Source organism: Nerophis ophidion, linkage group LG24, assembly GCF_033978795.1.
Source record: "Nerophis ophidion isolate RoL-2023_Sa linkage group LG24, RoL_Noph_v1.0, whole genome shotgun sequence".
In the NCBI taxonomy this organism is placed as follows: Eukaryota; Metazoa; Chordata; class Actinopteri; order Syngnathiformes; family Syngnathidae; genus Nerophis; species Nerophis ophidion.
This window is the reverse complement of record NC_084634.1, coordinates 20781114-20805830: the sequence shown is the minus strand read 5'-3', so window position 1 is coordinate 20805830 and position 24717 is coordinate 20781114. Positions and strand designations below refer to the sequence as shown.

The 24717-nt window shown below is 42.3% G+C and overlaps 1 protein-coding gene across 3 annotated transcripts; it reads right to left on the bottom strand.

The window, feature by feature from the left end:
- Positions 1 to 11022: 11022 nt before the first annotated feature.
- On the bottom strand, positions 11023 to 19851 carry LOC133542613 (zinc finger protein 180-like). 3 transcript variants are annotated; one of them, XM_061886892.1, is made up of 3 exons: positions 19435 to 19851; positions 18118 to 18384; positions 11023 to 12680 (listed from the first exon to the last, which is right to left on the bottom strand). In XM_061886892.1, the coding sequence occupies exons 1-3, from the start codon at positions 19535 to 19537 to the stop codon at positions 11563 to 11565; spliced, it is 1488 nt and encodes a 495-aa protein (XP_061742876.1). In that variant the 5' UTR covers positions 19538 to 19851; the 3' UTR covers positions 11023 to 11562. The 3 variants fall into 3 exon arrangements, 2 of the variants coding, with proteins under 2 accessions (XP_061742876.1, XP_061742877.1); XR_009804198.1 differs by lacking the exons at positions 18118 to 18384; positions 19435 to 19851 and adding an exon at positions 17543 to 18104; XM_061886893.1 differs by lacking the exon at positions 18118 to 18384.
- Positions 19852 to 24717: the final 4866 nt, after the last annotated feature.

The following is a 24717-nucleotide window of genomic DNA, read 5'->3' as shown; positions in this document are numbered from 1 at the left end:
ACTGAGCCCCGCTTTACTACTCTCACTTTCAACTCATACATGTTTGTTTACTTTGGACTGTAAGTGTGTTGGATGCACCCTCACGTCACACTGAGCCCCGCTTTACTACTCTCACTTTCAACTCATACATGTTTGTTTACTTTGGACTGTAAGTGTGTTGGATGCACCCTCACGTCACACTGAGCCCCGCTTTACTACTCTCACTTTCAACTCATACATGTTTGTTTACTTTGGACTGTAAGTGTGTTGGATGCACCCTCACGTCACACTGAGCCCCGCTTTACTACTCTCACTTTCAACTCATACATGTTTGTTTACTTTGGACTGTAAGTGTGTTGGATGCACCCTCACGTCACACTGAGCCCCGCTTTACTACTCTCACTTTCAACTCATACATGTTTGTTTACTTTGGACTGTAAGTGTGTTGGATGCACCCTCACGTCACACTGAGCCCCGCTTTACTACTCTCACTTTCAACTCATACATGTTTGTTTACTTTGGACTGTAAGTGTGTTGGATGCACCCTCACGTCACACTGAGCCCCGCTTTACTACTCTCACTTTCAACTCATACATGTTTGTTTACTTTGGACTGTAAGTGTGTTGGATGCACCCTCACGTCACACTGAGCCCCGCTTTACTACTCTCACTTTCAACTCATACATGTTTGTTTACTTTGGACTGTAAGTGTGTTGGATGCACCCTCACGTCACACTGAGCCCCGCTTTACTACTCTCACTTTCAACTCATACATGTTTGTTTACTTTGGACTGTAAGTGTGTTGGATGCACCCTCACGTCACACTGAGCCCCGCTTTACTACTCTCACTTTCAACTCATACATGTTTGTTTACTTTGGACTGTAAGTGTGTTGGATGCACCCTCACGTCACACTGAGCCCCGCTTTACTACTCTCACTTTCAACTCATACATGTTTGTTTACTTTGGACTGTAAGTGTGTTGGATGCACCCTCACGTCACACTGAGCCCCGCTTTACTACTCTCACTTTCAACTCATACATGTTTGTTTACTTTGGACTGTAAGTGTGTTGGATGCACCCTCACGTCACACTGAGCCCCGCTTTACTACTCTCACTTTCAACTCATACATGTTTGTTTACTTTGGACTGTAAGTGTGTTGGATGCACCCTCACGTCACACTGAGCCCCGCTTTACTACTCTCACTTTCAACTCATACATGTTTGTTTACTTTGGACTGTAAGTGTGTTGGATGCACCCTCACGTCACACTGAGCCCCGCTTTACTACTCTCACTTTCAACTCATACATGTTTGTTTACTTTGGACTGTAAGTGTGTTGGATGCACCCTCACGTCACACTGAGCCCCGCTTTACTACTCTCACTTTCAACTCATACATGTTTGTTTACTTTGGACTGTAAGTGTGTTGGATGCACCCTCACGTCACACTGAGCCCCGCTTTACTACTCTCACTTTCAACTCATACATGTTTGTTTACTTTGGACTGTAAGTGTGTTGGATGCACCCTCACGTCACACTGAGCCCCGCTTTACTACTCTCACTTTCAACTCATACATGTTTGTTTACTTTGGACTGTAAGTGTGTTGGATGCACCCTCACGTCACACTGAGCCCCGCTTTACTACTCTCACTTTCAACTCATACATGTTTGTTTACTTTGGACTGTAAGTGTGTTGGATGCACCCTCACGTCACACTGAGCCCCGCTTTACTACTCTCACTTTCAACTCATACATGTTTGTTTACTTTGGACTGTAAGTGTGTTGGATGCACCCTCACGTCACACTGAGCCCCGCTTTACTACTCTCACTTTCAACTCATACATGTTTGTTTACTTTGGACTGTAAGTGTGTTGGATGCACCCTCACGTCACACTGAGCCCCGCTTTACTACTCTCACTTTCAACTCATACATGTTTGTTTACTTTGGACTGTAAGTGTGTTGGATGCACCCTCACGTCACACTGAGCCCCGCTTTACTACTCTCACTTTCAACTCATACATGTTTGTTTACTTTGGACTGTAAGTGTGTTGGATGCACCCTCACGTCACACTGAGCCCCGCTTTACTACTCTCACTTTCAACTCATACATGTTTGTTTACTTTGGACTGTAAGTGTGTTGGATGCACCCTCACGTCACACTGAGCCCCGCTTTACTACTCTCACTTTCAACTCATACATGTTTGTTTACTTTGGACTGTAAGTGTGTTGGATGCACCCTCACGTCACACTGAGCCCCGCTTTACTACTCTCACTTTCAACTCATACATGTTTGTTTACTTTGGACTGTAAGTGTGTTGGATGCACCCTCACGTCACACTGAGCCCCGCTTTACTACTCTCACTTTCAACTCATACATGTTTGTTTACTTTGGACTGTAAGTGTGTTGGATGCACCCTCACGTCACACTGAGCCCCGCTTTACTACTCTCACTTTCAACTCATACATGTTTGTTTACTTTGGACTGTAAGTGTGTTGGATGCACCCTCACGTCACACTGAGCCCCGCTTTACTACTCTCACTTTCAACTCATACATGTTTGTTTACTTTGGACTGTAAGTGTGTTGGATGCACCCTCACGTCACACTGAGCCCCGCTTTACTACTCTCACTTTCAACTCATACATGTTTGTTTACTTTGGACTGTAAGTGTGTTGGATGCACCCTCACGTCACACTGAGCCCCGCTTTACTACTCTCACTTTCAACTCATACATGTTTGTTTACTTTGGACTGTAAGTGTGTTGGATGCACCCTCACGTCACACTGAGCCCCGCTTTACTACTCTCACTTTCAACTCATACATGTTTGTTTACTTTGGACTGTAAGTGTGTTGGATGCACCCTCACGTCACACTGAGCCCCGCTTTACTACTCTCACTTTCAACTCATACATGTTTGTTTACTTTGGACTGTAAGTGTGTTGGATGCACCCTCACGTCACACTGAGCCCCGCTTTACTACTCTCACTTTCAACTCATACATGTTTGTTTACTTTGGACTGTAAGTGTGTTGGATGCACCCTCACGTCACACTGAGCCCCGCTTTACTACTCTCACTTTCAACTCATACATGTTTGTTTACTTTGGACTGTAAGTGTGTTGGATGCACCCTCACGTCACACTGAGCCCCGCTTTACTACTCTCACTTTCAACTCATACATGTTTGTTTACTTTGGACTGTAAGTGTGTTGGATGCACCCTCACGTCACACTGAGCCCCGCTTTACTACTCTCACTTTCAACTCATACATGTTTGTTTACTTTGGACTGTAAGTGTGTTGGATGCACCCTCACGTCACACTGAGCCCCGCTTTACTACTCTCACTTTCAACTCATACATGTTTGTTTACTTTGGACTGTAAGTGTGTTGGATGCACCCTCACGTCACACTGAGCCCCGCTTTACTACTCTCACTTTCAACTCATACATGTTTGTTTACTTTGGACTGTAAGTGTGTTGGATGCACCCTCACGTCACACTGAGCCCCGCTTTACTACTCTCACTTTCAACTCATACATGTTTGTTTACTTTGGACTGTAAGTGTGTTGGATGCACCCTCACGTCACACTGAGCCCCCGCTTTACTACTCTCACTTTCAACTCATACATGTTTGTTTACTTTGGACTGTAAGTGTGTTGGATGCACCCTCACGTCACACTGAGCCCCGCTTTACTACTCTCACTTTCAACTCATACATGTTTGTTTACTTTGGACTGTAAGTGTGTTGGATGCACCCTCACGTCACACTGAGCCCCGCTTTACTACTCTCACTTTCAACTCATACATGTTTGTTTACTTTGGACTGTAAGTGTGTTGGATGCACCCTCACGTCACACTGAGCCCCGCTTTACTACTCTCACTTTCAACTCATACATGTTTGTTTACTTTGGACTGTAAGTGTGTTGGATGCACCCTCACGTCACACTGAGCCCCGCTTTACTACTCTCACTTTCAACTCATACATGTTTGTTTACTTTGGACTGTAAGTGTGTTGGATGCACCCTCACGTCACACTGAGCCCCGCTTTACTACTCTCACTTTCAACTCATACATGTTTGTTTACTTTGGACTGTAAGTGTGTTGGATGCACCCTCACGTCACACTGAGCCCCGCTTTACTACTCTCACTTTCAACTCATACATGTTTGTTTACTTTGGACTGTAAGTGTGTTGGATGCACCCTCACGTCACACTGAGCCCCGCTTTACTACTCTCACTTTCAACTCATACATGTTTGTTTACTTTGGACTGTAAGTGTGTTGGATGCACCCTCACGTCACACTGAGCCCCGCTTTACTACTCTCACTTTCAACTCATACATGTTTGTTTACTTTGGACTGTAAGTGTGTTGGATGCACCCTCACGTCACACTGAGCCCCGCTTTACTACTCTCACTTTCAACTCATACATGTTTGTTTACTTTGGACTGTAAGTGTGTTGGATGCACCCTCACGTCACACTGAGCCCCGCTTTACTACTCTCACTTTCAACTCATACATGTTTGTTTACTTTGGACTGTAAGTGTGTTGGATGCACCCTCACGTCACACTGAGCCCCGCTTTACTACTCTCACTTTCAACTCATACATGTTTGTTTACTTTGGACTGTAAGTGTGTTGGATGCACCCTCACGTCACACTGAGCCCCGCTTTACTACTCTCACTTTCAACTCATACATGTTTGTTTACTTTGGACTGTAAGTGTGTTGGATGCACCCTCACGTCACACTGAGCCCCGCTTTACTACTCTCACTTTCAACTCATACATGTTTGTTTACTTTGGACTGTAAGTGTGTTGGATGCACCCTCACGTCACACTGAGCCCCGCTTTACTACTCTCACTTTCAACTCATACATGTTTGTTTACTTTGGACTGTAAGTGTGTTGGATGCACCCTCACGTCACACTGAGCCCCGCTTTACTACTCTCACTTTCAACTCATACATGTTTGTTTACTTTGGACTGTAAGTGTGTTGGATGCACCCTCTACGTCACACTGAGCCCCGCTTTACTACTCTCACTTTCAACTCATACATGTTTGTTTACTTTGGACTGTAAGTGTGTTGGATGCACCCTCACGTCACACTGGGCCCCAGCTTTACTACTCTCACTTTCAACTCATACATGTTTGTTTACTTTGGACTGTAAGTGTGTTGGGATGCACCCTCATGTCACACTGAGCCCCGCTTTACTACTCTCACTTTCAACTCATACATGTTTGTTTACTTTGGACTGTAAGTGTGTTGGATGCACCCTCACGTCACACTGGGCCCAGCTTTACTACTCTCACTTTCAACTCATACATGTTTGTTTACTTTGGACTGTAAGTGTGTTGGATGCACCCTCATGTCACACTGAGCCCCGCTTTACTACTCTCACTTTCAACTCATACATGTTTGTTTACTTTGGACTGTAAGTGTGTTGGATGCACCCTCACGTCACACTGAGCCCCGCTTTACTACTCTCACTTTCAACTCATACATGTTTGTTTACTTTGGACTGTAAGTGTGTTGGATGCACCCTCACGTCACACTGAGCCCCGCTTTACTACTCTCACTTTCAACTCATACATGTTTGTTTACTTTGGACTGTAAGTGTGTTGGATGCACCCTCACGTCACACTGAGCCCAGCTTTACTACTCTCACTTTCAACTCTTACATGTTTGTTTACTTTGGACTGTAAGTGTGTTGGATGCACCCTCACGTCACACTGAGCCCAGCTTTACTACTCTCACTTTCAACTCATACATGTTTGTTTACTTTGGACTGTAAGTGTGTTGGATGCACCCTCACGTCACACTGAGCCCCGCTTTACTACTCTCACTTTCAACTCATACATGTTTGTTTACTTTGGACTGTAAGTGTGTTGGATGCACCCTCACGTCACACTGAGCCCCGCTTTACTACTCTCACTTTCAACTCATACATGTTTGTTTACTTTGGACTGTAAGTGTGTTGGATGCACCCTCACGTCACACTGAGCCCCGCTTTACTACTCTCACTTTCAACTCATACATGTTTGTTTACTTTGGACTGTAAGTGTGTTGGATGCACCCTCACGTCACACTGAGCCCCGCTTTACTACTCTCACTTTCAACTCATACATGTTTGTTTACTTTGGACTGTAAGTGTGTTGGATGCACCCTCACGTCACACTGAGCCCCGCTTTACTACTCTCACTTTCAACTCATACATGTTTGTTTACTTTGGACTGTAAGTGTGTTGGATGCACCCTCACGTCACACTGAGCCCAGCTTTACTACTCTCACTTTCAACTCATACATGTTTGTTTACTTTGGACTGTAAGTGTGTTGGATGCACCCTCACGTCACACTGAGCCCCGCTTTACTACTCTCACTTTCAACTCATACATGTTTGTTTACTTTGGACTGTAAGTGTGTTGGATGCACCCTCACGTCACACTGAGCCCCGCTTTACTACTCTCACTTTCAACTCATACATGTTTGTTTACTTTGGACTGCAAGTGTGTTGGATGCACCCTCACGTCACACTGAGCCCCGCTTTACTACTCTCACTTTCAACTCATACATGTTTGTTTACTTTGGACTGTAAGTGTGTTGGATGCACCCTCACGTCACACTGAGCCCCGCTTTACTACTCTCACTTTCAACTCATACATGTTTGTTTACTTTGGACTGTAAGTGTGTTGGATGCACCCTCACGTCACACTGAGCCCAGCTTTACTACTCTCACTTTCAACTCATACATGTTTGTTTACTTTGGACTGTAAGTGTGTTGGATGCACCCTCACGTCACACTGAGCCCAGCTTTACTACTCTCACTTTCAACTCATACATGTTTGTTTACTTTGGACTGTAAGTGTGTTGGATGCACCCTCACGTCACACTGAGCCCCGCTTTACTACTCTCACTTTCAACTCATACATGTTTGTTTACTTTGGACTGTAAGTGTGTTGGATGCACCCTCACGTCACACTGAGCCCCGCTTTACTACTCTCACTTTCAACTCATACATGTTTGTTTACTTTGGACTGTAAGTGTGTTGGATGCACCCTCACGTCACACTGAGCCCCGCTTTACTACTCTCACTTTCAACTCATACATGTTTGTTTACTTTGGACTGTAAGTGTGTTGGATGCACCCTCACGTCACACTGAGCCCCGCTTTACTACTCTCACTTTCAACTCATACATGTTTGTTTACTTTGGACTGTAAGTGTGTTGGATGCACCCTCACGTCACACTGAGCCCCGCTTTACTACTCTCACTTTCAACTCATACATGTTTGTTTACTTTGGACTGTAAGTGTGTTGGATGCACCCTCACGTCACACTGGGCCCAGCTTTACTACTCTCACTTTCAACTCATACATGTTTGTTTACTTTGGACTGTAAGTGTGTTGGATGCACCCTCATGTCACACTGAGCCCCGCTTTACTACTCTCACTTTCAACTCATACATGTTTGTTTACTTTGGACTGTAAGTGTGTTGGATGCACCCTCACGTCACACTGAGCCCCGCTTTACTACTCTCACTTTCAACTCATACATGTTTGTTTACTTTGGACTGTAAGTGTGTTGGATGCACCCTCACGTCACACTGAGCCCCGCTTTACTACTCTCACTTTCAACTCATACATGTTTGTTTACTTTGGACTGTAAGTGTGTTGGATGCACCCTCACGTCACACTGAGCCCAGCTTTACTACTCTCACTTTCAACTCTTACATGTTTGTTTACTTTGGACTGTAAGTGTGTTGGATGCACCCTCACGTCACACTGAGCCCAGCTTTACTACTCTCACTTTCAACTCATACATGTTTGTTTACTTTGGACTGTAAGTGTGTTGGATGCACCCTCACGTCACACTGAGCCCCGCTTTACTACTCTCACTTTCAACTCATACATGTTTGTTTACTTTGGACTGTAAGTGTGTTGGATGCACCCTCACGTCACACTGAGCCCCGCTTTACTACTCTCACTTTCAACTCATACATGTTTGTTTACTTTGGACTGTAAGTGTGTTGGATGCACCCTCACGTCACACTGAGCCCCGCTTTACTACTCTCACTTTCAACTCATACATGTTTGTTTACTTTGGACTGTAAGTGTGTTGGATGCACCCTCACGTCACACTGAGCCCCGCTTTACTACTCTCACTTTCAACTCATACATGTTTGTTTACTTTGGACTGTAAGTGTGTTGGATGCACCCTCACGTCACACTGAGCCCCGCTTTACTACTCTCACTTTCAACTCATACATGTTTGTTTACTTTGGACTGTAAGTGTGTTGGATGCACCCTCACGTCACACTGAGCCCAGCTTTACTACTCTCACTTTCAACTCATACATGTTTGTTTACTTTGGACTGTAAGTGTGTTGGATGCACCCTCACGTCACACTGAGCCCCGCTTTACTACTCTCACTTTCAACTCATACATGTTTGTTTACTTTGGACTGTAAGTGTGTTGGATGCACCCTCACGTCACACTGAGCCCCGCTTTACTACTCTCACTTTCAACTCATACATGTTTGTTTACTTTGGACTGCAAGTGTGTTGGATGCACCCTCACGTCACACTGAGCCCCGCTTTACTACTCTCACTTTCAACTCATACATGTTTGTTTACTTTGGACTGTAAGTGTGTTGGATGCACCCTCACGTCACACTGAGCCCCGCTTTACTACTCTCACTTTCAACTCATACATGTTTGTTTACTTTGGACTGTAAGTGTGTTGGATGCACCCTCACGTCACACTGAGCCCAGCTTTACTACTCTCACTTTCAACTCATACATGTTTGTTTACTTTGGACTGTAAGTGTGTTGGATGCACCCTCACGTCACACTGAGCCCAGCTTTACTACTCTCACTTTCAACTCATACATGTTTGTTTACTTTGGACTGTAAGTGTGTTGGATGCACCCTCACGTCACACTGAGCCCCGCTTTACTACTCTCACTTTCAACTCATACATGTTTGTTTACTTTGGACTGTAAGTGTGTTGGATGCACCCTCACGTCACACTGAGCCCCGCTTTACTACTCTCACTTTCAACTCATACATGTTTGTTTACTTTGGACTGTAAGTGTGTTGGATGCACCCTCACGTCACACTGAGCCCCGCTTTACTACTCTCACTTTCAACTCATACATGTTTGTTTACTTTGGACTGTAAGTGTGTTGGATGCACCCTCACGTCACACTGAGCCCCGCTTTACTACTCTCACTTTCAACTCATACATGTTTGTTTACTTTGGACTGTAAGTGTGTTGGATGCACCCTCACGTCACACTGAGCCCCGCTTTACTACTCTCACTTTCAACTCATACATGTTTGTTTACTTTGGACTGTAAGTGTGTTGGATGCACCCTCATGTCACACTGAGCCCCGCTTTACTACTCTCACTTTCAACTCATACATGTTTGTTTACTTTGGACCGGCTTTGAGATTGATTGCAAGGTTTGCAGTATCACCAACAGTGACCCACGTGCCCTCAAGGCACTTCAGTGCTAGCAGTGGCGTAAACGTCCAAAGAGTTGGAGAGGCTGAGAAAAAGAGCAGTGATTATTGTATCACACGCACCTTGCTCATTGCAGAAAGGTCCTGTCAAGCAGCTTGTCACATTTAACAATCTGATGTTGAGGTTATTTGCTCAGTTTACGGCCAGACTACACTGAGCATGCCGGATCTGGTCAGCTCTGAGAATGTAAGCCCGGTCAGGCCTGGTTAGTATTTGGATGGGAGAGTGAGCGGGAATACCATGTGCTTTACGCCTTTGGCAATGCACCCTTTTGCTTTTCTTACAACGCTTACAGGAACTTGCCATACTTGTCAATACAGCTACATATTGCTCGTCCAAACAAAACCTTGCTCTTCTGACAGAAAAACATGATACAACCTGCCTATCATGTGATTCTACCATGTTGGCAAAATACAAACACACAATATATTGACATATATAACACATAAAACATGGAATTAGAAGTGAACAGTACCCATCCCTACCAGCAAGTGTTGTTGTACTGGAAACTAATTTACAAACACAACTTCATCACACACAATACTCCACTATGGAATTGTTCTTATATTAAAATGAGAAACAAATCCATCTTTGTACAGCAATGGTTTGAAAAAGGCATTTGGTCGCTGATGCACTTATTGACTGATAAAATATTTTATTATTAGAAGATTTCATTAAGTACGACCTGCAAACAGACAAAATATTTTAAGCAATTATAAAGGCTTTTGTTCAAAATATTGTGATTCCTGTAAATCTTTTTTTTTTTACTTCTTTACTATTTCTTCTTTACTGTATTTTCTCTGGAACAAAAAAAATAGAAAATACCCATAATTTGAAAGTTTCCATTCTTCCAAACGCCAAAGGGTTAATTTAAGAAAAAAAGCCCCGGATTGATAACTTTAAATAATTTTTAAGATGTTGTTTTGCAATTGAAGACAACACTTGTTCGTTCTGTGATAGGGAAACAAAATAAACACTATATTTTATGAATGAAATGAAATCCCTGTGAGACGATGTACAATATCGGCTTTTCCCTGACATTCCAAACTTTGATTGATATTAATATTGTTTTGGGGATGTTGAAAAAGAACAAAAAAAAATGTCTAAAACACAATAAGGGATCTTTCTGTGTGGAGTTTGCATGTTCTCCCCGTGACTGCGTGGGTTCCCTCCGGGTACTCCGGCTTCCTCCCACCTCCAAAGACATGCACCTGGGGATAGGCCCCTCCCACCTCCAAAGACATGCACCTGGGGATAGGCCCCTCCCACCCCCAAATACATGCACCTGGGGATAGGTTGATTGGCAACACTAAATGGTCCCTAATGTGTGAATGTTGTTTGTCTATCTGTGTTGGCCCTGCGATGAGGTGGCGACTTATCCAGGTTGTACACTGCCTTCCGCCTGATTGTAGCTGAGATAGGCACCAGCGCCCCCCGTGACCCCAAAGGGAAAAGTGGTAGAAAATGGATGGATGGATGTTTTTAATTCACAAATGTATGTTTGAAAAACAAAACCATCCTTCCACAAACAATTCAGACATTTTCTCTCACTTTTTATTGCATAGAGGTCTGGGGACATACATTTAAAATAATCACAACACAATTATCATAATACAAAAGAGAGTAATAAAGATAATAATAAAATGGATTACAGATTCCCAACAAATGATTCATAAAATCACACATTTTAAAATTGTATAAAAGACAACTGTTTAAATGATGTATAAAGTAAATAATAATATGCTTCCTGAAGTGGTCCAGAAGATGTTTCAGATGTGAACCAGTACATATGTATATCATATAAAGGTGATAATCTATGGGATTATTAACAATTACAAGTACAAATATGTAATACTTTCATATTTCAAACTATCTTAATCTATAAATGTAAAGATCATATTAAACAGATTGTTAGACAAACAACAATGTCACACATGTTATATGTGCCAATGTTGTTAGAAAGTCAAAATGAAAGTCTGGACAGTTTATTTCAAATCCTGCAGTTTCATTTGCTGCTGCTGTTCTCACCAGCACACTTGTGTTTCTTACACTGGTACTTAGAAGACAATCTTTCACCACACACACTGCAACTCAACACTTTCTCTCCTGGGTGTCTTCTCATGTGTGATACAAGGGTTGATTGTCGACAAAAGATTCTGTTGCAGATTGAACAGGAATGCGATTTTTTTCCCAGTGTGTGTTCTCATGTGTCTTTTCACATCTGTACTTCTTGTAAAACCTTTACCACAGGTTGAACAGAAAAAAGGCTTTTCACCAGTGTGTGTTCTCATGTGTACTTTCAAATGTTGACTTTCTGTAAAACCTTTACCACATATTGAACAGGTAAAAAGGTTTTCTCCAGTGTGTGTTTTCATGTGTCTTTTCAAATTCTGACTTTGTGCATAACCTTTACTACAGATTGAACAAGAAAAAGGTTTTTCTCCAGTGTGTGTTTTCATGTGTACTTTCAGACTACAATGGTATTTAAAAGTTTTGTGACAGTGAGGACATGTGAAGTGAGTGTTGTCAGTGTGACATGTCTTATCATCTTTAGAGTCTTCATCATCAGTGTCAGGAGAGTGTGACGTTGTGTCCTCACTATCTGATAGTGGAGCTAAGAGCTTGTCTGCTTGTGATCCTCCACAGTGGTCTCCATCAGCTTCTGTTGTCATGTGTTGTGTTGAGCTGCTGCTTGGAGGCTCCCCCCCTCCCCTCTCCTCACTTTCACCTTTCACCTCATCATCTTCACTCTTCACAGGGACACCAGTCACTGGGAACTCCTCCAACCATTTAGGCTGACTGATGCCCTCTTCCTCCTCTTCCTCTTTAATGTGCGGCGCCTCTTGGTCCTCCTCTTCCTCTTTAAAGTAGGGTGTCAGTGGGTCCTCCTCTTCCTTTTTAATGTGAGGGGTCAGTAGGTTCTCTTGCTCCTTAAAGTGAGGGGTCAGTGGGTCCTCCTCTTCATTTTTGATGTGTAAGATCAGTGGGTCCTCCGCTTGCCCTTTAATGTGAAGGGTCAGTTTAACATTATGGGTCTGTGGCGTCTCGCCTTCCTCTTTAATGTGGGGGGGATGTGGCTCCTCTCCTCCCTCTTTGCTGTGCTGGGAATGTGGTACCTCTTCTTTCTCGCGTATGTTGGGGGACTGTGGTTCCTTCTCCTGCTCATGGGGTAGAGGTTCTTCTTCAACGTCTGCGGGACAGGAGAAAACAAACATTCTTTAGAAAAGTCCAGCTTTGCTCAAATCAAACCAAATCAACTTTACTTATAAAGCACATTTAATATTTACCACAAAATGCTGTACAATAGACAGGTTAAAAGATAACACAAGGGAAACTAGCAAACACACCACAACACAAACAAAGCCCGATAGATAATAAATAAAACATAGAAACAGGTTCACAGCAGGTGCATAATGGGCTGCCATTGCAAAATGGAGATCACAGAATGTTAAAGGCCATGGAATAAAAGTGTGTTTTTAAGAGTGATTTAAAAACAGGAAGAGAGGAGGCCTGTCTAACACTCAAAGTTAAGTTGTTCCAGAGCTTGCGAGTAGCAGCGGCGAAAGCTCTGTCACCGCTTAGCTTCAGCCTTGTGTCAGGGACCGTCAACAGCAGCTGACGTTACTGCCCCCCCCCCCCCCCCCCCATTATCTAAGGGATCAGGTGGGGGGGCGTGTTCAGCAAGGCCGAAGGAGGTCGGAGATGTATGTTGGAGCGATGTTGTTTAGACATTTGAAAACAAATAGTAGTTCTACTAATTGATTCGGTAGAGCCCAGGGAGCCAGTGAAGGGACGCTAGTATGGGGGTGATGTGCTCACGCCTGTGGGTCTGTGTTAGCAGACGAGCAGCAGAGTTCTGCACGAGCTGCAGGCAGGCGAGGGAGGCCTGGCTAATGCCTACATACAGGGCGTTGCAGTCGTCAAGACGAGTCGAGATAAATCCCTACGTACAGTAGTTATAAGTGCCGAGGGGAGGGAGAGCGACTTGGACTAAACAACATAAAATCACAGGGCCAACACTGATAAACAGACAACATTCACACTCACATTCACACACTAGGGCCAATTTAGTGTTGCCAATCAACCTATCCCCAGGTACATTTCTTTGGAAGTAGGAGGAAGCCGGAGTACCCGGAGGGAACCCACACATTCACGGGGAGGACATGCACACTCCACACAGAAAGATCCCGAGCCCGGAATTGAACCCTGACTACTCAGGGCCTTCATATTGTGAGGCAGACGCACTAACCCCTCTTCCATCCTCTAAACTCTGCTGGTACTATTCCAGAAGAGAGGCTACTATTGATAATGTTAAGGACGCTTGATCCAATAGTAGCAAGTACCTCCTTAAACAGGTAAGGTGGGAGGGCATCTGCAGGAGAACCAGAGGGCTTCATATGACTAACCGTGTCCTTTAGAAAGGAAAAGGACACCGGCTCAAACTGATGGAAAACAGAAGAAAAGTGCAGAGGAATAGAAAGGTCCTAGGAAAGCTGAGATAAACTGGCTCTAGGTGACACAATTTAGTCAGTGAAAAAGTGGACAGAATTTTCACAGAATTCTGAAGAAGCATCAAAACCAACAGATTTGGGAGCATCAATGACAATGCTAATGGTCTTGAACAGAACTCTGGGGTTGTTACAGTTAGAAGCTATAATCTCAGATAGATATTTATTCATCTTTGCTGGAGGACAACATGCTCTCTTTAAAAATGGCAAAAGACACATGCAGCCTGTCTTTTTTCCATTGTTCTCTCTGCTCTCCTACATTCGCGCCTGGCCGCACGAGTGATGTCATTCAACCAGGGCTCAGGTGTGGGTTTGGCGCGGCGGAACTTGAAAGGAGGGATAGTATCCAGTGTTTGTAAACAAATAGAGTTGAACCCAGAAACCAACTCTTCAGTATTCAGACACACAGAGGCTGCAGAATTATCATCACAAAGATTCTAAAAAATGGAAGAGAAAACAGAGCAGGAGACCAAGAATTAAACATGCGAGAGCGTTGAGGCGGAGCGCACAATGTAACGGACACTGAGTGGGAATATCAAACAGGATCGGCATATGATCAGAGAACACAGCGTCGCAAACCATACGAGAGCACTAAATGGAGTTTATGCCTGCGTTCATGTGTGGAACCACACACAGACTGTACAAAGTTAAATGAGTCAGGAAGCTCCTGGAAAGCGACTCGTCTGGGCTTAGGTGTGAATATTAAAATCACCAGCAATAAGGACAAGATTATATTTAGGCAGGATTTCAGCCCAAATTTCAGAAAAGTCAGTTATAAAGTCTTTGTGGTACTTGGGTGGTCGATGGACGACGGCACACAGGACGACATCAGAAAGACCCAGTTCAAACATGCACAGTTCCAAGCTTGAAAAGGAGGATTGCAGGCGTATCAGACGGCATTTAAATTCATTTTTAAAAACCACTGCTAATCCTCCTCCTTTTCGACCAGACGACCGCGGAGAATAAACGTAGGAACACTCTGGAAGCAGAAGTTCATTAAGAGGGGCGGACTCACCGGCTCTCAGCCATGTTTCCGTCACACAGAATTGGTCAAGTCTGCGGGAAGTTCAGGATAATCGTTTTGTTTGTCAAAGATTTTGCGTTCACAAGACTGAACCTGGCAGGGGCCACCACGTCCAAGGCCGCAGCTATTCCAGGTGGGGCCCGACAGACAGCCCGCAGGTGGCGGGAATCCACCCCGCGCCTCCGGGGGCGGGGACAGCAGGAGCAACGGCGGCAAGTCTCATCCTCCAAACCAACGATATAGGAACAAGCCAGGAACCAATGGGATCCAGCGAGCATGGGTGCAGGAGGAGACCGGATACCGCACCATTCCTCCTTCGGGAAGCCATGGGAAGCCGGGCCAGGAGTGCCCTAAATTTCACCAGCTGGCCGCCACGTTTACCACGGCGCCGGAGACACTGCCGCTGGGGGAGAGGAACCAGGGGGCGGGAAAGGAAGGCAGGAATCCATGCAGGTGAAAAAGCTGACTTGGACCCCAGCAATTACACAGTCGATGCTTGTCCTGGACTGTGGTGCCGGGGAACCACACAGTGATGGAGGAGGTGAGGATGGACTCGATGATGGCTGAATAAAACTGCACCAGCATCTTGGTCGGCACCTTAAGTTTCCTCAGCTGCCGCAGGAAGTACATCCTTTGCTGGGCCTTCTTCGTCATACACAAGCAGTGAGCTGACAGAGACGAAAATAGACGCAAACAACACAAAAACGAACAGAGCTGACAGCGAGACACAGCAGGCCAAAGCACATACTAGCGCCATCTTTGAAATACCTAAAACTCATTATTATATCAACGATCAGAGACAGAAACTCTTCATTTAACATAATGTCCTTGTTTGATGCTTCAAAACAGCTCAATTAACACATAAAAAGGAAAAGTGAAATAACAGACGGACAGGGCTTTGCTGTTTGTAACACACACACACACACAGCAAAATGCGCTAATGTTAAAAGCTAATTAGCCTTCACCTCAAGCCAGGACTGCGAGCGAGCTGAGCTGCTGTTTGTTTCTAGAACGTCAAAGGGCTCATAGTGATGTTACTAGTACAAACCTTGTTTCCATATGAGTTGGGAAATTGTGTTATATGTAAATATAAACGAAATACAATGATTTGCAAATCCTTTTCAACCCATATTCAATTGAATGCACTACAAAGACAAGATATTTGATGTTCAAAGTCATAAACTTTATTTTTTTTACAAATAATAATTAACTTAGAATACCATGGCTGCAACACGTGCCAAAGTAGTTGGGAAAGGGCATGTTCACCACTGTGTTACATCACCTTTTCTTTTAACAACACTCAATAAACATTTGGGAACTGAGGAAACTAATTTTTGAAGCTTTGAAAGTGGATCATTTTTTACCATTCTTGTTTTATGGAGAGCTTCAGTCGTTCAACAGTCCGGGGTCTCCACTGTCGTATTTTACGCTTCATAATGCGCCACACATTTTCCATGGGAGACAGGTCTGGACTGCAGGCAGAATAGGAAAGTACCCGCACTCTTTTTTTACGAACCCACACTGTTGTAACACTTGTCTTGCTGAAATAAGCAGGAGCGTCCTTGATAACGTTGTTTGGATGACAACATATGTTGCTACAAAACCTGTATGGACCTTTCAGCATTAATGGTGCCTTCACAGATGTGTAAGTTACCTATGCCTTGGGCACTAATACACCCCCATACTATCACAGATGCTGGCTTTTCAACTTTGCGCCTACAACAATCCGAATGGTTATTTTCCTCTTTGCTCTGGAGGACACCACGTCCTCTGTTTCCAAATATAATTTGAAATGTAGTTACTGACAGTGGTTTTATGAAGTATTCCTGAGCCCATGTGGTGATATCCTTTACACACTGATGTCGCTTTTTGATGCAGTAACGCCTGAGGGGTCAAAAGTCCGTAATATCATCGCTTACGTGCAGTGATTTCTCCAGATTCTCTAAACTTTTTGATGATTTTACGGACCGTAGATGGCAAAATCCCTAAATTCCTTGCAATAGGTCGTTGAGAAATTTTGTTCTAAAACTGTTCGACAATTTGCTTACAAATTGGTGACCCTCAGCCCATTGTTGTTTGTGAATTACTTAGCATTTCATGGAAGCTGCTTTTATACCCAACCATGGCACCCACCTGTTCCCAATTAGCCTGCACACCTGTGGGATGTTCCACATAAGTGTTTGATGAGCATTCCTCAACTTTATCAGTATTTATTGCCACCGTTCCCAACTTCTTTGCTTCTTTGTCACATGTTGCTGGCATCAAATTCTAAAGTTAATGATTTGCAAAAAAAAAAAAAAAAAAAAAGGTTTATCAGTTTGAACATCAAATATGTTGTCTTTGTAGCATATTCAACTGAATATGGCTTGAAAATGATTTGCAAATCATTGTATTCCGTTTATATTTACATCTAACACAATTTCCCCACTCATATGGAAACGGGGTTTGTAGTTGACTGGGAGGTGTTTACTATAATTTGGGGAGAGTCCGCTGGCTGATGCTTACCTGCTAAACACCTACCTGCTCATGACGACGGTGGAGCACTGACTCCTTGCACTGTGAATACACACTGCTGATTGGCTGTTACTGCTCTGTCTGTAACCAATCAGATGGTTGTGTGGGTGGGACAATGCTGGGTGCTGTGTAGAGTACTGATGGAAACAGGCAGAACGAAGTGGCGCAGCTTGTTAAGACTTTAGATTAATATGTTCGTGTGGAAACTCGTTCGTTACACATCCGAACCGAACCGAAACCCCCATACCGAAACGGTTCAATACAAATACACGTATACACAAATACATCCCCAATCTTCACTACTAAACCTTTGAAATGTGCTGACATATGTGCTGTTAAAGGTAAATAAACAGTAGCCATATTGAATGTTTGCCTTCATTTGACCACGTGAGGTAAGGAGGACGGCCTCTAGGTCACATGGTTACACCCCAGCAATTACACTGTTGATGATTGAAGAGCATTCATTTTTAAATGGTGGTGTTAAAAAGCAAACATATCTTCATCTTTAGTGATAAATGTGTCCCCCGGATGAACATGTGTCACAAACATTGTATTAGATGATATGTGGATGTTGTGCTTACTTGGACTGTGATGAAGCTGTGAGGACTCAGGTGGTTTGTCTTCATGCTCTTCAGTCTTCACAGAGACAACAGTCAGTGGAAACTTGCTGACATCAGCCTCCTCCTGCCCTACAGGACACTCTCCCCCCTCTTCCTCTTTGAAATAAGAGGGCTGTGGCTCATCTTTGTCCCCTTTAAAATGTGAGGGCTGTGGATACTCTAAAGTGAAACTGTCCCCCTGCAGATGAGGGAGACATTCTTCTTGGTGTCCAATCAGCTGATGGATGTCTACAGGACACAAACAAATCACATTTTAACTCCTACATGCTATGAAATAATGTGCTGTGGCTATTGAAAATGTTATTAATCAAGTGTTCCACTGGGAACGTTTTCGATTAATCGTGTAACTGGATAAAACATAGTGTTGCTTGGTTAAAGACAAATTTAAGCAACTATAAGACACTTCACTTAATAATGAACGGTCAATTAGTCTGAGATGGTATGAGATCAAGATGTCATCTTTAGATCAGGCTTGGTTTTTCCACAATCACTGCCACGTTAAAAAGTTAAAGTACCAATGATTGTCACACACACACTAGGTGTGGGGAGATTATTCTCTGCATTTGGCCCATCACCCTTGATCAACCCTTGGGAGGTGAAGTGAGCAGTGAGCAGCAGCGGTGGCCGCGCCCAGGAATCTGTTTTATGGGGATTTAACCCCCAATTCCAAACCCAATTCCAACCCTTGATGCTGAGTCCCAAGCAGGAAAGTAATGGGTCCAATTTTTATAGTCTTTGGTATGACTCAGTTGGGGTTTGAAATCACAACCTACCCATCTCAGGGGAGACACTCTAACCACTAGAACACTGAGTAGGTGGATATAGTAGGTGTTGTAGTAGGTTAATGGCTGCACCAATATGAAGGAAATAATAGCTTTGACACACATATATAACTTGTCAAACCTGCCAGCTAGCAGGCTAGGTTTACAGCGTCAGTCACCATGGTAACTGACTCTGACTTTGTCTTACCTCTCTTATTTTTCGAGGTAAAACTCTTAAGCTTTACATACTCAGGACGTTACACTTAACCTGCTCTCTGGAATATTCCCCCGGTGACTGTGTGAGTTTTGTGTAAACATGTTGATACACATTGTTACAAACATCAACCTCTCATAAATATTGTGTGTCTGACAATGTCTCCTTCTTATGAACAATGTAAAACAATCAGTGCATCATCCTCACATAACAATTAATCTTCCTACAGACAATCTATTTAGGAATAGTGTTAATGATGAATTATAAAGTTAGTAAAGATGTGAGAGTAAGAAGTAAACAAACCTGTTCTGTGTAACACAACTTGATGTTTTTCATGTTGTCGCTCCTTCTCCTCTTTTGTTGGACAAAGTTCCTCCTCGTACTCTGCTATGGTTCTTTGGCACATTTTCACACAATCACAACACTTTACACTCACACTTGATCTCTACTTAGTGATGTGTTTTGATCACTTCCGCCTCTCTTTGTTAGCAGCTAACAAGCTAAGCTAACTAGCAAGCTAAGCTAGCTCGAGAAGCATCAAAGTGCGCTCAGACTAATACAACCGGATGCAAACAGTTATTAACGATGTTTACTCTATTTACTAGAGTGTAATAAAGGACATATATGTGTACATGGAGGCACAGATTAAGAACACTGAACTGTGACGACTGCAATAACGTCTTCACCGTCAGACGCCATCTTGCTTTGTCCTCGCCGTGTTTGGTTCGCGCGCAGTGTTGTCAGATCTCGCGAGAGAAACAAGTAACCAGCTCTTTTCCAAATCTCGCGAGAGGAATAAGTACAACCAGCTTTCCACCCCCGGTTTACTTCTTGTGAAAATAAAAGTAAACTTGTCCATTTCAAATCAACCAAAAAAAAAAAAAAAAAAAAACCTATTTCCATAAAAATATTTAAATATTTGAAAATGTTTTGAAACAACAGTAGTATCAGGAAAGAAAAACAAGAAACAAAATAAATATTACACTCATGGTATTCTTTTTGTCTTTGATGGTAATCGTTTTTATAATGTATTTTAGAATGTGGGAGGTTTTCATGTCCTTTTAAAATTTCCTTTGTAGTTATTTATATTATATCTATCTATATACCTATATATCGATATATATATATATATATATATATATATATATATATATATATATATATATATATATATTAGGACTGGGCAACAATTTAAAATTTTAATCAAAGTTAATCGCACTACTTCCCCGATTAATCGCGATTAACTGCATTGTATACGCAAAGCCCAATAATGAATTCAAAAGTAGTGTGTAGTGCACCTTTATTGGAATATTCTCTCACATGAACAAAAGCGCCAAAACATTTGTTGTGCAAACACAATTTAAATCAGTCCTTGTTAAACAGTAGCAGTTAAATAGCATATTTTATGAAAATCAACTCAAAAAATGTAAATACAAACATTTAAGCTTATTGCCACTGCCAGGGTATTTAAGTTATCCTGTTTGTTATGGAAAATAAATATAATCTACATACAAATCTCTGAGCCACAATCATAACATCTGAACAGGCAATTTCTGAGGTAACAGCAGAAACATTTTTTTTTTAATCAGGGATCTTATGTTTAAAAAAACTATATTACAGGTAGTGGGCTGTTTTAGGGAATGTTTGATCAAATTATCCGTAGTAGCAATATTAATAATGTTGTGTTTATTCTGCGTAGTGCACTTAAAATAATTATGACCATATCTAGGAATTGATATGATGGGAATTTTCCGATTGTTTGCTTGGTGCTTTGATAAACTGAACGCATCATATACATGGTACTATTTGTGATGTTATGAGCCAGGGAAAAAAAATAACTACCCTACCCAGCATGCAACAGGAGTGACGAGCATGCGCGGTAGCCCGGTATAGGTTGTGTCGCCATGACGGCATCTTGTATGTTGTGATATGCACGCTCTGAAAGCAAACGTTATGAACTCAGCCGACACTCCTGGTCTGCATTATTCATAAATAGACCGACAACACATATACTCCGCTGCTTCACAGGCCGCTGGATGTAGCCGGCAAAGTATTCCCATGCTAGCTAGCCGGTCTAGCAAGCACGCGTCATTCGGTCCAAAACGGCCCGATCTATCCACATCCAGAATTGTCTGGCGGTCGTAAGTGATCCCGGAGTGACCACGCTGTAAGCCAGCCATGACATTTGCAGAATTGTCCGGTATTTTTGCCAAATGTTCCATCTTTACCAAGAGCCCATCGACGCCGAAGTACATCCGGGAGTTGCCATCTTGTTAAGAAAAGGCGTTAACAAAATAAAAGCATGTAAACAACATACGCAAATGTGCAATAAAATAATTGTCGGTGTTAATAGATTGATGAGTTAACGCATAATTAACCCATTAATTTGCCCACCCCTAATATATATATATATATATATATATATATATATATATATAGTTTTTTTTATATAAATAGTTGACAGCAGAGGCTCCATGTATTACCTGAATAAACATTTGACTTCTGACCTTTCCACATTATTTATCTTATTTTTACAGCTGAAGTTCAGCTCACTGAGGATGTAAGCTCTGTTTTTTGTATTTTAATTATCTTTAATTATTCATAAACAGGCTACAAACAAACCATTATTATGACTACTTCCTCATTTGTTTCACTCTCTACTAATTAAAACTATTCCAGCATGAAAACATTCAGGATGTTAATTCAAACAATATTACACATCCCCAAACGTACCATTTTATTATTGTATTAATATCATACGATATTACATTGAATATTCACATGTTAATGAAAATGTTTATTTCCACTCAGGGATTAATAAAGTATTTCTGATTCTGATTCTGATAATTACATCACTCTCATAAAGCCTTCAAAGCTGAATATGTTTTTTACCATAGCTCAGCTTCACAATGTTGGAATATTGACTGCGGATATTAACATTCTTCTATTGTTTACAATATTACACTTTACTCTCTTTCTTTGCTCAAATGAACAGGATGAAAGTGTTTTTAATTGTCACTACTATCTATATATAATTATGTATATAATAATCTTCCATTCTTCACCTTCATTACCGCTTGATTTAACTCTCATCTTATTTAATCCAGAGAGAACTTGACCGTAAAAAGATGGCTTAACATCAATAAACTGTCACTAAACTTCAATAATCCAATCAATCCACTTTATTTATATAGCACATTTAAACAACAATAACGTTTCCAAAGTGCTGCACAGCCATGTTAAAAACAATATTATGCTCCACCAATGACTGAATAAAACAAAAATAAATACAAATAAAACCAATAAAAACAATACAAAAACAAATATGATTAAAAACTATTTTAAAGGGTAAAATCAATTAAAACTGTAAAATAATAATCAAAGTGTATAAAAAACACAGAGGACAACAGAGGACAGAGGACCACACAACTCACGTAGTGTTAAAAGCCAAAGAATAAAAGTGGGTGTTAAGACGAGACTTAAAACACTCCACTGTGGAAGCAGTTTGAACATGGAGGGGCAGAGTGTTCCAGAGCTTAGGGCCGACCACAGAGAAGGCCCTGTCTCCCCTGGTCTTAAGTCTGGTTTTGGGCACCACGAGCTGAAGCTGGCTCTCGGACCTCAGAGCGCGCGCAGGAATGTAAATTTGGATGAAGTCTGAGATATATTGAGGTGCCAGTCCATGTAAAGATTTAAAAACAAACAGCAATGTTTTAAAATCAATTCTAAAATGAACAGGGAGCCAGTGCAAACTCTGAAGAATTGGGCTTATATGCTGGCGCTTCCTGGCCCCTGTTAATAGTCGTGCTGCCGCGTTCTGGACTAACTGCAACCGGGAGAGAGCTTTTTGGCTAATGCCAGCATAAAGTGCATTGCAGTAGTCCAGGCCACTTCAAATAAAAGCATGCACGACTTCTTCAAAAAGGTTAAAAAATAAAAACGGTTTAACCTTTACTAAAAGACAAAGGTGATAAAAACACGATTTTAAAACGCACTTGACTTGTTTGTCTAGTTTAAAATGGCTGTCTATAGTGACGCCAAGGCTGGTGACTTTGGGACACACATCATTTTGCAATGGTCCCAAGTCAGTGAGGGCCGGACCAAAAACTAAAATTTCCGTTTTTCCCTCATTCATTATTAAAAAATTCTGGGCTAACCAAGCCTTGACGTCACATAGACAGTTAAGAAGGGGTGTCAGGGGGCCGTGGCCTTTTGAAATCGGCATATAAATTTGGCAGTCTTCTGCATAAAAGTGATAAAACACTCCATGTTTCCTAAAAATATCTCCAAGAGGGAGGAAATAAAGAGCGAACAGGATGGGGCCTAAAATAGATCCTTGGGGGACACCACAGTAAAGCGGGGCAGAAGAGGAGGTGGCGTCCCCCAGCCTGACAGAGAAGGACCTCTCAGACAGGTAAGATCTGAACCACTGTGACGCAGTCCCCCTGACACCCACACAGTCTCTCAGGCGCTCTAAAAGAATTGTGTGGTCAACTGTGTCAAAGGCAGCTGTAAGATCTAAAAGAACTAAAATGGCAGAGCTGCCAGAATCAGACATTAAAAGCAAGTCATTAAAAACTTTTAAAAGTGCAGATTCAGTACTGTGCAAAGCTTTGTATCCAGACTGAAATGGATCTAAAGTGCTATTTTCATCTAAAAAAGGCTGCAGTTGTGCCAGAACACATTTCTACAAAATCTTTGACACAAAAGGTAATTTGGAAATGGGCCGATAATTTGACAAACTTGTCTGATCAAGACCTGGTTTTTTAATCAAAGGCTCAACAACAGCTCTTTCACAAAAGGAGGGGACACAGCCAGAAATCAAGCTGCTGTTGATGATGTTCCTAACAGACACATCAATAGTGTCCCAGATTTCTTTAAAAAAGCGAGGGGGGACTGGGTCTGTGGAACATAACGAGGGTTTTAGCTTGCCGACTATTCCTGTAAGTTCAGGCATGGACACAGGCTCAAAGTGACAGAACACAGTCGAGCACTGAGTGGCCACATTAAAACTTAATGGAAAACGAGAAAGATTTGCCAGAATAGAAGCAACCTTATCATTATATCCAAAATAGTTTCTCTCGTTTTGATGAAATAACATTAGAAGGATTGTTACAACGTGTAAATGGAATAAAACAAACAACATGTTTACTTGACCCACTTCCTGGGAAACTTATCAAGGAGCTTTTTGTATTATTAGGTCCATCAGTGCTAAATATTATAAACTTATCACTTTCCTCGGGCACTGTTCCCATTGCATTCAAAAAAGCGGTTATTCATCCTCTCCTTAAAAGACCTAACCTCGATCCTGACCTCATGGTAAACTACCGACCGGTGTCTCACCTTCCCTTTATTTCGAAAATCCTCGAAAAAAATTGTTGCAGAGCAGCTAAATGAGCACTTAGCGTTTAACAATCTATGTGAAACCTTTCAATCCGGTTTCAGGGCAAATCACTCGACTGAGACAGCCCTCGCAAAATTGACTAATGATCTATTGCTAACGATGGATTCTGATGCGTCATCTATGTTGCTGCTCCTCGATCTTAGCGCTGCTTTCGATACCGTCGATCATAATATTTTATTAGA

Excerpts from the sequence above, each read along its gene's own strand:
- LOC133542613 (XM_061886892.1), bottom strand. The coding sequence starts at position 19,537 with ATGTGCCAAAGAACCATAGCAGAGTACGAGGAGGAACTTTGTCCAACA. Across the intron at positions 18,385-19,434 it reads AGTTGTGTTACACAGAACAG|ACATCCATCAGCTGATTGGA; the intron begins GTTTGTTTACTT and ends TGTGTCCTGTAG. Across the intron at positions 12,681-18,117 it reads ACAGCTTCATCACAGTCCAA|ACGTTGAAGAAGAACCTCTA; the intron begins GTAAGCACAACA and ends CCTGTCCCGCAG.